This window comes from Mangifera indica, chromosome 14 (assembly GCF_011075055.1).
Source record: "Mangifera indica cultivar Alphonso chromosome 14, CATAS_Mindica_2.1, whole genome shotgun sequence".
Lineage (NCBI taxonomy): Eukaryota > Viridiplantae > Streptophyta > Magnoliopsida > Sapindales > Anacardiaceae > Mangifera > Mangifera indica.
Window position 1 is genome coordinate 4,841,154 of NC_058150.1, and position 12,660 is coordinate 4,853,813.

At 31.6% G+C, this 12,660-nt stretch overlaps 2 protein-coding genes across 2 annotated transcripts; one reads left to right on the forward strand and one right to left on the reverse strand.

Moving 5' to 3' along the window:
• Nucleotides 1–1,832: 1,832 nt before the first annotated feature.
• On the reverse strand, nt 1,833–3,398 carry LOC123196918 (phospholipase A1-IIdelta). Its single transcript, XM_044611065.1, has one exon. It carries the CDS (start codon nt 3,283–3,285, stop codon nt 2,050–2,052), a length of 1,236 nt encoding a protein of 411 aa, XP_044467000.1. The 5' UTR covers nt 3,286–3,398; the 3' UTR covers nt 1,833–2,049.
• A 3,625-nt stretch (nt 3,399–7,023) lies between these two features.
• LOC123196801 (plant cysteine oxidase 5-like) lies at nt 7,024–12,189 on the forward strand. Its single transcript, XM_044610928.1, has 6 exons — nt 7,024–7,124; nt 7,510–7,789; nt 8,707–8,852; nt 9,048–9,195; nt 11,498–11,701; nt 11,830–12,189. The coding sequence occupies exons 2-6, from the start codon at nt 7,687–7,689 to the stop codon at nt 11,946–11,948; spliced, it is 720 nt and encodes a 239-aa protein (XP_044466863.1). The 5' UTR covers nt 7,024–7,124; nt 7,510–7,686; the 3' UTR covers nt 11,949–12,189.
• The last annotated feature ends 471 nt before the right edge of the window (nt 12,190–12,660 follow it).

Sequence of the window (12,660 nt, forward strand, 5' to 3'; positions counted from 1 at the left end):
GCTCATTATATTAAAATTTACATTTATTATTATGTGACAAAGGGAAATAAATCTGATAAGAAATCTTATAATTTTGTAATTCAACATCATCCAGAATAATTCAAAGGAAAATATTTAATCAATACAATTATGTATATAATTTTTTGTGTATAATTTTATGCACAAACTATAACATGTCTTTTTGTGATTGGGTGTTGGTCACCATTTTGAAAACCGGATCTAACTTACTCCAAGTTTACTCTAATTAATATTAAAAAGTGATTTACTTATTGACTCAATCAAAACCGGATAAACCAATCAAAACCAATAGAATTAGGTTTGACCAAAATTCAAAGTATGTTTAGAAATTTTAATTATTTTTGAATAATTTGATTATTTTATATTAGACTTGATGAATTTTTAAAAGTCTGTAAGGATAAGTTCAAAAATAAAAAAATATATATCTCATATTTATTGAAATATTTTATATAAATAATGACTTATAAAATTATTTTTTCTGTATTCATGAGATAAAGATTTTTTTATCTAATTGTTTTATTAAAATCAGGTAGATAATTATCATTTCTTATAAATGATATATTTTAATAATAATAGGTCGGAGTATTCTGATTAATTTTTTTTTGTAAATTTTTTAGTAAAATATGTTAGTTATTTTAATATTATTTAAAAATTTTATTATAATTTAATAATAAGTTATACTGGCGAGTTTTCGGTTAAACTAGTTAATCATGAATTAGTGAGATAATTAATTTGATTACTAGTTTAATTTTAAAAACATGAATATTAATTTATTTTTAATTATTTAATTATATAATAATATACAATTATTTATATATAAAATTAAACATATAATATTTCTTATATTTAATAAGGCAAAGGCCAAAATCCATTCATGGAATGGGTGAGATATCCTCACACTTAGGTTTCCATTTCGTATAAAATGGAATGAAAGCAGCGTACAATAAAAATACTCAAATTCATAAACCACTTGAAAAAGACAACTATCGTTTTGGCCACCGCATATTTTGTAGCAATTCCTGACCATTATTGAACCGAGACTAACGGTTACACTTGCCTATTCTAGAATTAATGTTTTTCGACTTCATGAATGGGATATTTCCTGTCAAATATCCCTCTAGTTATTTATATTTATTTTATCATTAGACTTTCCTCAGGCTTTCGTATGCATAAGATAATTTAATGCAAACTGTATAAAACTTATACTTTATCTTCTATATATTATACATATCTTATAATATGGTATAAAAAAATAATATATATCTTAAAATTTATTAAATTAATATAATATATTAAACATATTATACGATTAGTTTGTTTAGAAGATGAAGATGAGACAAGATTTTCTTCCTAAATCTGGTCTCTTTTTTGTTTTAAAACCGTTTTTTCAAATGAAAATAATTTCATCTTCATTTAAGAAGACCATGGGCAGAGAGAGAGAGAGAGAGAGACAAACCATCAGAGGTGAAGAAAACATCAAAAGAAAAAAACCATCGAAAAAAGTGTATGAGAGAATAGTTAGAGAATAAAAAATAAACTTTAAGGAAAAAATGTTATTTTTTAAAATTTAGTTTAATAAAAATTATTGTTTTTTAAGATTTAAAAAATAAAATATTATTTTTTAATATTATTATTAAATAATAATTTTATTTTTTAAATTAATAAATTTGGTTAGTTTTAATAAGTAGTGACTATGATATTTGAGTTTTTGCACTTTAGAATTAGTTTTAGTTAGTCCTTACCATGTGTGGGAATAATTTTTTGCCCCAAAAAAATTATTTTTTAATACATGATTCGCTGTGTGGGAATAAGTCTTTTGCCCAAAAAAATTATTTTTTAATACATGATTCGCTACACCAGGCCATACTTTCATCAAGCTTCCATGATACATTACAAACTTAATAATATGATAGGTTGACACACAGATGGAGATGACGAAACTCCGGATACAAACAAGACATTGAATATAACAAGAAAAAGTTGGAGCACCATGGAATCCAAAAAAGGGTGCGCTGATGGCTCTCACACAACCTAACAGTCAAATTCGGGAACAGGTAGGTCCTCCTCATCCGGTGGAGCCAGAGCCCACTCTCCGTCTTCATCTCTCACCATTCCTTTGTTCTTCTCCGTCCACCATGAGCCAGGCACGTACAGTTCATCCTTCAAGTACTCACACGACTTGTTCACCAAAGTCACGCTCCTCTTCACCTTCAGCTTAAACTCCTCCTCCTCCCCATTCCATCCAGCTACTATATGCAACATCGCCTGCAAATTATGCCAGTCACTGGGATTCTTCGAATCCTTTAAGCTCGGAGACTTCCTTGTGTCAATGTGAAGCTCCGTTCCTGTATATACATACCCCAACAATCGCCCTGGATAGTGAGGAATAACATCAATTTTGTTTCTAACGTGCAAAACCTTGAGGTTTGGGTACTTTTTCATCCTCTCGTTAAAGGCTTTGTTTCCAACTTGTGGGCTGCCGAAAACAAAGGCTGAGACTGGAATATCAGTGATGCCATTCTCTACCAAATCGAAAGCACTTAAAATTGATAAACTTGCGCCCAAACTATGCCCTGTAAGGATTATACTTAGCTGCTCGTCTTGATATTGTTCCTTCAACTCGTTAATCTTCCTCATAAGTTGGACCCTGGCAGACAATTTTGTGAATTTCGATTTGGGGTCGTCGGAGGTGTAAATAGTTAGCCATCCACTCATCACTTTTGGAACTTTCTCATCGTCATCACTGTCGCTGCTGCTATTTTCTTCAATTTTGACACTCTCCTTTAGCAAGGGTCTAAGAGATTCCATCTTGGCGCCCAAAACATTAACCCATTCGTAGTTTCTGGTGGTTCCACGCCACGCCACGTAGATTTCACGGCGGCCAATCGATTTGGACCTCTCATCAGAGGTGACAGCAATGTAACCAATCCAGTTAGACTCACGGTCCCAGGACTCCCGAGACATGGAGTGGAGCAGAAAGGCTTCAGGCAGACTCACACGTGCGGTGCCGTAGAGAAAGGCGACGACTTGGTATTCTGAAGCGGATTGAAGCATGACTTTGTTGAAGAAATGTTTCTTGCCGTAACGGCTACTGCCGCAGTACCTGGAGCCCTGGTCGTTGTTGAAGGCGTCATAGGTGGCCTGAATGAAGTCGCCACAGCGGATGATGAGCTCGCGGAGGGAAAGATTAAGAGGGTCAAGGAGATTTTCCCAGTTGTTGCTACCCAAGAGCTCCGGCCAAGTTGCATCTGATTGGACTGTAGCCATTGAAACAATCTGTGCGTCAAGGTGCAGTGAAAGACCTTTATTGGAGGAAAATTGGAAGGTGGGCTTTTTGAAGAGAGTCTTTTTCGTGATGATAATGGTGTGACCCCAATGCATAGAAAAGCATCTTTACCAAATAAGATATGTCGCAAATAACATTTCCACCCCCAAACTTTAAAAACCACGTTTTTATTCCTCCGTTCATATTTTTTTTATTAACTTCAACAGTAAATGCCAACTTCAACTGTACAAGGATATTTAAGTAATCTTGTTATCTAATATTAAAACCTAACTATATTATATAATTATTTTATTACCTTTATTTTTTTAATTATCTAATTTTTGTTTTTATTATCTTCTTGACTCAAGAGATGTTATTATAGACAAATTAAAAATTAAAGTTAATAATAAGAGTAAAGTCGACAATAAATAATATTGAACTTAATAAAAAAATAGATAAGAACTTAATGTTGTCGAATAAGCAATTGAGTAAGACATGCCCAACAAAAGCAACATTAGTTGTTTGCACTTTGGACGCTTGTGCAAATGATGATATCATCAGATAAGTAGTTGAGAAAGACATGTTTGATGGAAGTAACACCAATTGTTTCCATTTGGATGCTTGTGTAAGTGGCGATGGGGCACACCATCAGGGGGTAGAGGTGACATTGATGAAATCTACATTTTTCTCTTCTCAATTTCATATAATAGAGAGATTCAATCTTCTTAGAAGAGTGATATCAAACAAATAATTTTTTCGAAGGAACATACTTCAATTAAGATCCAACCAAAGCGTCGATCACTCTAATATTGCAAATGAAGGAGATGCGACAAAAAACAAAGTTCTTAATCATTATCAATAAATGAGAATTACTTTGCATCTGGTAGACGATATTACTAAAATAGGGTTAAAAAATAAAGTATATAAGTAATTTTAAAATTAACATAGTAATATAAAAGGAATTTAACTAATCAAATTAATAGTAAACCCCAAATTCAACTATTAAGGTATTTTTAACTGAATTTACAAATAGAAGCTAATACAAGGTGAAAAATTACCTTTTTTAAAGTTTGAGGGTCCTACTGTTATTTACACAAAAAATATTCTTCCTTTATGTGATGTATTATTTTACATCATTTATCACATGTTAACTACTAAATTGCCTGTGTGTGATTCCTTTTTCTGGTCATCTGCCCAGCTTAAAACGTGTTACACTTTTTTTTTTTTTTAACTCTTGAAATTTCGTTTTCAAGATTGTTTTTATGGTGTACTTGGTTCTTAAAAAAATGAAAGATTAAAATACTTGAAAATTTAATAAATATAAATTAATTTGATGTTTGGTAAATTTCGGTGTATATAAATAATTATGAATAATGTTATGTATATATATTTTTTTGTTACATAATTTGATTACAAGATAATGTATCATTATATGATTGGATATTATTTTATCTTTAATTCAAAATCACCTAATTATATAATAATATACTATCCGTGTAACTAAATTATGTACTAAAAGTTTATATATATAGTTTTATGGAATAATTATTGTGTTTTCAGTTGATATTGATAAAATATTATTTTATTTAAATACCTTTAAAAAATTATTAAAAATAAATTAGTATTGTGTTTGATTAAACTAATGTTTTGTGTATTCTTTAAAATATTTTTCGTCTTAATAATTTATTAGAATTTTTTATATTATCAAATCATTAAATTAATTAATTAATTAATTTTTTTAAAATTGTTATCTTATTATTAAAATATTTTTCATGATACTTATTACTTTAAATAAAAATGCGAGTATTACTATCTTAAAAATTAATAATTAATACTAAAATTATAACAAAATTAAGATTGTACTATTAATATTTAAGTAAAATACTTAAATTAGAGTGATAATCAAATTACTTTAGTATTAACGGTTACATTATTCTTAATAATAAAATATTATCATATTTTTTTATTATCTAATAAACCGAATAAGATAATGCCAATAATAAAAAATGTATTACTAAAATAATAAAAAATTACCCTCAACCAAACATCCCCTAATAAAAATTTTTTGGTGGAAGAAGATAAAATCCATTATTAAAACTTTATATTTCAATAAATAAATTAATAAATTAATTCAAGAAATGTTCTCCTCATTGTTGGGATTTCTTATCAACAATTGATACACATAATTTTGAGTCATACACAACATGGGTTACAATAGTGATGTATTAAATTAGTTAATCAATTATGTTATCCACTACTATAAGAGTATATTTGAATTGAATATATAAAAGTTTTTAATGTAATTCAACTTACTAATAAGGCCAAATGCCCCCCAGGGGTGCATAAAAAATCATAGTGTCATAATGATAATCCTAACATGACTATAATGAGAAGTCTGATGTGAGCTTAGTTGATAAGAGATCAAATGCTTTTGTTCCTTTTTAATCTCTCTCTTGAGCTTATGATAATGAATTGTGGATCAAAAGACTTAAAACTGTTAGAGTAATTGTATAGTGATTGTTCATCACACCTACTGATAATACAGATAAACCGACCTTTAGTTAGCTTCTTTATGACAACGTGATTGCTTGAAAGTGTTTATAAGATAATAGAAGTATACGTGTAAAGAATATGCATTGAAAGGAAAATGAACACTTACAACAAGTTCAGAAAGACAAAAAAGAGAAGTTGAATTTTTTTTTAAAGAAAAGATACTTAATTAGGTTCGAATCTCATTCTCGTATTAATTGTGGTTACTTATAGTGGTGTGAAACTAGAACTCATAAAATCGAAACCAAAACCAAGAATCAAAGATGATTTTGATTAGAAATCAATTGCAACGCAAAGTACCCAACAATTCTAGTTACACCTACTTTTTTACACATCACTACACTCATTCTGCCCAATCAACCTTTTGTAAGTTCATCAATTAATGATAAACCCTGACCCAACTTCAAATTATCAATTGAATGAATATAGATTATTATTTTTAGCCAATTGAAGTGTGCAATGGGTGGGGCTTCATGATGAAACTATATACGTTTACCCCAAAAAGTTAGATGATAATTTAGCTTTAATATTCCCATTTTTATTTTCATCATTTACATATTTATTGGGTATGGTCCAACCATCATAAATTACCCAACTCATGACAATTAATAAAGGTTGATGGTAGTTAGGACGATATTTAAAGCTTTAAAACTACTGTTCCTAAATAACCCCACGTAGAAAACAAACACAAAAGAAAAAACTCTCTCCTCCTTTTGCTTTATGTTTTTACATAAGATAAAACATAGAAATTGACAATAAGTGTAATGTAAATTGGGTTGTAAAAAAGTAATAATCGGATTCTAGATCATCACCAAATCGGCTTCAACATAAAAAAACATTCAGATTATATTTTGGGTATGTCTAATTTGATCGTGTTTAAATATTTCAATAATACCTTTGATTACCTTTTTTTCACCAGAGAATTAGTAGAAGAATAATAAATAAAATTATCGACAATCACTAAAAAACCTTAAGCTGTAAGTTTATTTCTTCTGCATTTTCCCTTTCAATTACATCAGTTTTAAAAGATTCACACTCATTGATAATATAAGGAAAATGAATGAAGGGTATAATCGTAATTTAATGTGGGAAAAGGGGCCAAAGTGACTGTTAAGTGGTCAACAGAACGACTTGGGCTGAGCCCGAGCCCAAAAGGCCCAGCGTAAAAGACCGTCAGTGACGTATTCAAAATCCTTTGCCTTCAACGTGCATCGATCCTCTCTTTAATTCTGATCCTCTTCATCATCTCAGTCCCTCTTCCTGTGCGTTCTATTAATCATGCGCACCCCAGGTATGCTATCATACGCACTATCTCCTTCTCATTTCTCACTTTTTTTTTTTTTTTAATTCTATTTTCTATCGATCTGATAAGCCTCCTCGTTTCTGCAAACTGCTTTATTTCAAAATTTCTTCTATTCCTATTTAAAATCCCTTCGATCATATCTAAACAGCTTTTGTTTCGGGAAATTACATTTAATTTCTCTATCTTACCAACTTCTTTTAGTTTTGATTGTGGAGGAACTTGAATAGAAAGAATTGATTAATTCACTGCAATATTTTTTATCGGAGTGTTCTAGAAGTTTCATGGTTTATGTCAAATTTCTTTAGTTAATTTTATGAGAAATGCACTGGAATTATTTAATTAGTGTTTCGTTTGTTTGTTTGTTTTTATTAAGATTGGCAAAGAGGGATGAGATAAGTGTCAAGCAGATCTATTCCCTTCGATTTGGTTCGCCAATTAAGAGGAAAGTATTCAATTGCATATTTATCGTAATTTCGGCTAGTGAGTTTCTAGAAAAGGCACTATCGGCTTTCTGTAACTAGTTCAGTTAAGTTGGTATCGTCTTCGCATCATGCCATATTACATACAGAGACTTTACAATACTTGCAAAGCATCGTTCTCGCCAAATGGGCCAGTTTCTGAAGAAGCCCTGGACAAAGTTCGAACTATGTTAGGTATTGATAACTGCCTGTTTATCGTGTTATTATTTGTTAACTTATGAGATTTTTTCAATCTAGAATGCTTAGATAAATTTATATTAAAATTTAGTAAGTTTTTTATTCTTGGAATGTGCATGTGACATAGTCTTAATTGATTTTCAAAATAATCACCCAGCTGGATGAGAAAGTAGTCTATGTGACATAGTCAAGTTTTTATTACATTTTGGACAAAATTTGATGATTTGGTTGGGCAGATGGGTTCATTTGAATGTCACTGAATATGTATTGATGTAGCTCCATCAATCATTTACATTGGTAATCCATGTGTAACTTACCATGGGTACATATAAGTTGAATGTGGAGTTTGTGCTAAATTCCACTGCTCATTTTGCTGAGAGTTGTCTTTTGATAATCTTTATGAGATAACTTCAGTTGTGAGTTCTTTAGCTTATTGTAGGAATTAGTTAAAAGTAGTTATTTTCTAAAGTATGATAAGAAAGGCTAGTCTTTGTTACGTGTTTGATGAATGTGCATTATAGCTTCCTCTCTGAGCATTGTGTTGCTTGCTTTTATCTATTATATATTTATCTATTGTTTTCTTATAATATCTGCTTATGCTTCTATTGTGATACCATCTTTCAATCCATTGGTTGGCAAGGTCTTGACAGATTAATTGTGCAATGAATTTAGATTAATGTGTGTAACCTATTTTCACACTGCATTATATAGTCTTGTCAGTTTTGTGAAATTACTAGATATACATACGTGTGTGTGTGTGTGTGTGTGTGTATTTATATGTATATATGTATGAAAGTTCTAATTTTTGCCTCCAATGTTTATGCTGACATTAAATTTCTAAGTCTTTGCTGTCAGCATCTGTTTATTTTCCTGTTAGTTTGCACTTTTTAACCCCAGATAAAATTTTACTTCAGATAAAATCAAGCCTTCTGATGTTGGCCTCGAACAGGAGGCACAGTTGGTACGTAATTGGCCAGGTTCTATGCCTGAACGTAATGGGAGGCGTCAATCTTTGGCACCAATCAAATACTTGCATCTACACGAGTGCGACAGTTTCTCTGTAAGCACAGGCTGCAAACTTCCTTCACTTAGTCACATTTGTATTTCTAAGCTGGAAGTTATACTTTGTGTTTGCAATTTTTGTAGATCTAAACAAAAGCAACTATTTTTTTCGCTATTACCAGTAAAATTGTGAAACTTGAAACTGACTTAAGGAGATCCATTTTTCTATATCCTTTATTCTTTTTTTCCCTAGATAGGAATTTTCTGCATGGCACCTTCGTCAGTCATACCCCTCCATAATCATCCTGGAATGACGGTTTTGAGCAAGCTTGTCTACGGTTCATTACATGTCAAGTCCTATGATTGGCTTGATTTGCCTGAGCCTGCTGATCCAATGCAAGGTATGTTCTTATGGTACATTCTCTCTTCCACCGCAATTGATTATGTTAGTCTTCTTGTGCCTGTGAACAATATGCAAGACCATGCCCATGGTTTTAGAACTTAAGTTGCGCTCTGTGTGTTGAACATTTATTTCTTAATGCAAGGTATGTTCTTATGGTACATTGTCTCTCCCACTGTAATTGCTTATGTTAGTCTTCTTGTGCCTGTAAACAATACACAAGACCATGCCCCTGTTTTTAGAGCTTAAGTTGCACTCTGTGTGTTGAGCATTTATTTCTTAATGGCACATAGTTATTTGTTTTGTTAGGTGTAATTGTGTTGATGACATGAAAATTCTGTATGTCTAAACCTAGAAACCTGCTTATATTTTTAGATCTGCTGCTCTTTCGTTAATTGATCATGGAAGGATTTTTGAGTTTTTGTCATGATAATATGTATATGGTTTGATTTGCAAATGTTGTATAATTCCTAATCTAATGTTCTGCTTATCAAGTTGCTTGACTTCTGATGGGGAATGGCATTATTATTATAATTATTTTTTTCTTTAAATTAATACGCAATATGGGAAGCCAAAGGGTAGATAGATAGCTGGGAGATGTCAGAAGCCATGGATAGGACCTTCTGTGGGGTAGATAGGCAAATTGAATCCTTGTACTTGTTAGGATGGGTGATATTTTTAGTGTGTTTGGCTGACATTCAACTGCTAAATGTCAATTTGACAGAAAATGATTTGCAATTTTTTATTGAAATACTAATTTTGGAGCTATACCTTAATTGTTCTTTGGGCCTTCAATTTTGGAAAGTATGGCATCTGTATGTGCCCAGGGCTTAAACTTGATCATACAACATTTACTGATGCCGGAGTTGACCTAAAGTAGCCCACAGAACATCAAATGATTTATTACTGTTGCAGTTCTCATTTTCTAGTGCCGCACCAGTATTTGCTTTAGTCATTAAGATGTCAACTGATTCTCACCTGATTTATATTGCGTAGTTGAATGGAAAGTCTGAAGTCTTCTCTTTGCGATATTTTTCTTCTAACTGTGTTTAGACATGGATAATTAAGACAGATGATATTTCATTAGAAACTTTATCCATTCCTTGCCTTTAAGATTACAAATTGACTTATTTATTTATTAAACACATTGTTATTTTGAAAATTGATACATTGTAAGTGTTCTTATATCAGTATATGACCCTTGCATAGGAGATTGAAAGCTTTTTAAGTGTGAGTAGTGATTCTAGTTATGAGTGCCAGCTTTTTAGCTTGTAGAGTATCATACAAGTCTTTAGATTTGCAGAACTATAGTTGGGGCCCTGGGTTGTGGTGTGGGGTTAAAAAACATAAGTGAATATAACTCTAGATGTGCTATAGCAGTTCATACAAAATTCCTGTACAATCTTTACTGTGTGAACAGCTGAGGGAGCCTATGAAGGGAATACAATATAGATACAGTTATCTTTTGGTAGTATAAGATTCGGCTTTTCATTTGAGCCTATGAAGGGAAGACAATATAAATTTTAATGTCTTTGTTATAAGATTCTGCTTTTCATTGGAATATTTTTAAGGAAGTTAATGTGGGGAAAATGGCTTTCAAAGAGTCTAGATTGTTGAAACTCTTTACGTTCTACATATTTCTTTTATTAACACATAGTTGAGAATGTTTTAAGATTTTTTCATTCAACTGGCTGGATATATAATTCAAGTTACTTGTTTTCTGCTGTTAAAAGTTTTGGTCAATTTGAATTTTGATTTGGCATTTAAATCTCCTGTTATGTGCAAGAATCACCTTTGGCATGGACCCTATTTTGTCTTCAGTTTGAGGACATGCTAATGTTAATTCACTTAGCACTAATTTATTATTGCTGTTATTTTTTCTATCTAGTGTAATTTTATTTTATTTTTTGTAAAAATTAATTTTAGTATTGAATTCTTCTATTCCAGTTGTTTGATTTAAGAAATAGTATTGGATGATTTTGGCGTTTACTTATATATGTGATGAAATTTATAGGAAGACAAATTTTTTAACATTATTCATGAAGAGGAATATTTGAAGTTTGTGATAATTTGATTGATGTTTCAATACATAAGGACGCACAAATATTTACAGGAAAGACTTCTTGTGAGCCTGGTGGTACCATTAAATTTTTTTATTCGATGGATATATCATTTCATTTAATGTGAGTTTGCTTTATTTTTCTCAATTGAGCTCCTCTCACCGTCTCCACAAGATGGATGGCTACAGATATATAATCTTTTAATTTTGGCTACTTATATTTGTTATGATTGGTGGTTTGCAGCAAGACCTGCAAAGATTGTTAAGGATCTTGAGATGACATCTCCCTGTGGGGCAACATCTCTTTATCCCACGAGTGGAGGGAACATACATTGTTTCAAAGCTATAACTCCCTGTGCTATCTTTGATATCCTCTCCCCTCCTTACTCTTCAGATCATGGACGGCATTGCACTTATTTTCAGAGGTCTCCCAGAAGGGATCTTCCTGGTAACAATCATGGCTATATATAATAGATTGCTATTACCTTAAAATTATGGCTTTCACTGATGGCATTAATGTATCATATTGTATAAGATTTTATTATTATTATATTAATCCTTGTCGATTAAATGAAGGTGAAATTGAAGTGAACGGGGTGACAGTCTCAGAAGTTACTTGGTTAGAAGAGTTTCAACTCCCAGAAGACTTTGTGATTTGGAGAGGGCTGTACAGGGGTCCAGTTATTAGAACTTGAGAAATGTTGATTTCGTGTAGCATCCATTCTAATGATATCGGCTCTTCAAATTATGGAAAAATAGAGGGGAAATTGTTTATGGGTTGTCAGTAGCCCTGGCAATAATTAATTTTTGGGCTATTATGTAATTTAGGCATTCGGGTTTGTACATATTATTACCTCCAATGTAGTCCTTTAATTTACTGACCTCACCTTTTACTAGTGAGATGGCAACCCGAAGTTGAGAAAAACTTTTACCGGATTTTATTCTTGTCTGAATTTGTTTGTTCAGTGACACTAAGCAGTTGATAAACTTCTATTGCTTGTGTTTTATGACAGGGCTGTGCGTCGGGCAGCTAGCCTTACCTGACTGACCATGTTAAACTGTGAGTAGGCTGCTAGGGAGAGTGGGGGAATGCAAGATTTAATTATATGATAACACTAATGTTTATATAGTTTTATCTAAGGCTAGATTCGAGTCGAGTCTGTTTGAGCTTGGGCTCAATTCGAACGAGAGCAAAACGAGTCAGTCCTATTTAGTCGAGTTCTAATTACTCGTCAAATTTTTCAATTAAAAATTTTGATACAAAACGACGTTGTTTTAATTAATATGTATTAAAATGATGTCGTTTTGTTAACAAAATAGTTAAAAACTCGAGCTTGAAATGAGCCGAGCCGAGCTGAGTTTGAGTTGGATTTTCGCGAGCTCGAGCTCGAACTCGAACTCAAGCTC

Excerpts from the sequence above, each read along its gene's own strand:
- LOC123196801 (XM_044610928.1), top strand. The coding sequence starts at position 7,687 with ATGCCATATTACATACAGAGACTTTACAATACTTGCAAAGCATCGTTC. Across the intron at positions 9,196-11,497 it reads GCCTGCTGATCCAATGCAAG|CAAGACCTGCAAAGATTGTT; the intron begins GTATGTTCTTAT and ends GGTGGTTTGCAG. Across the intron at positions 11,702-11,829 it reads TCCCAGAAGGGATCTTCCTG|GTGAAATTGAAGTGAACGGG; the intron begins GTAACAATCATG and ends GATTAAATGAAG.
- LOC123196918 (XM_044611065.1), bottom strand. The coding sequence starts at position 3,285 with ATGGCTACAGTCCAATCAGATGCAACTTGGCCGGAGCTCTTGGGTAGC.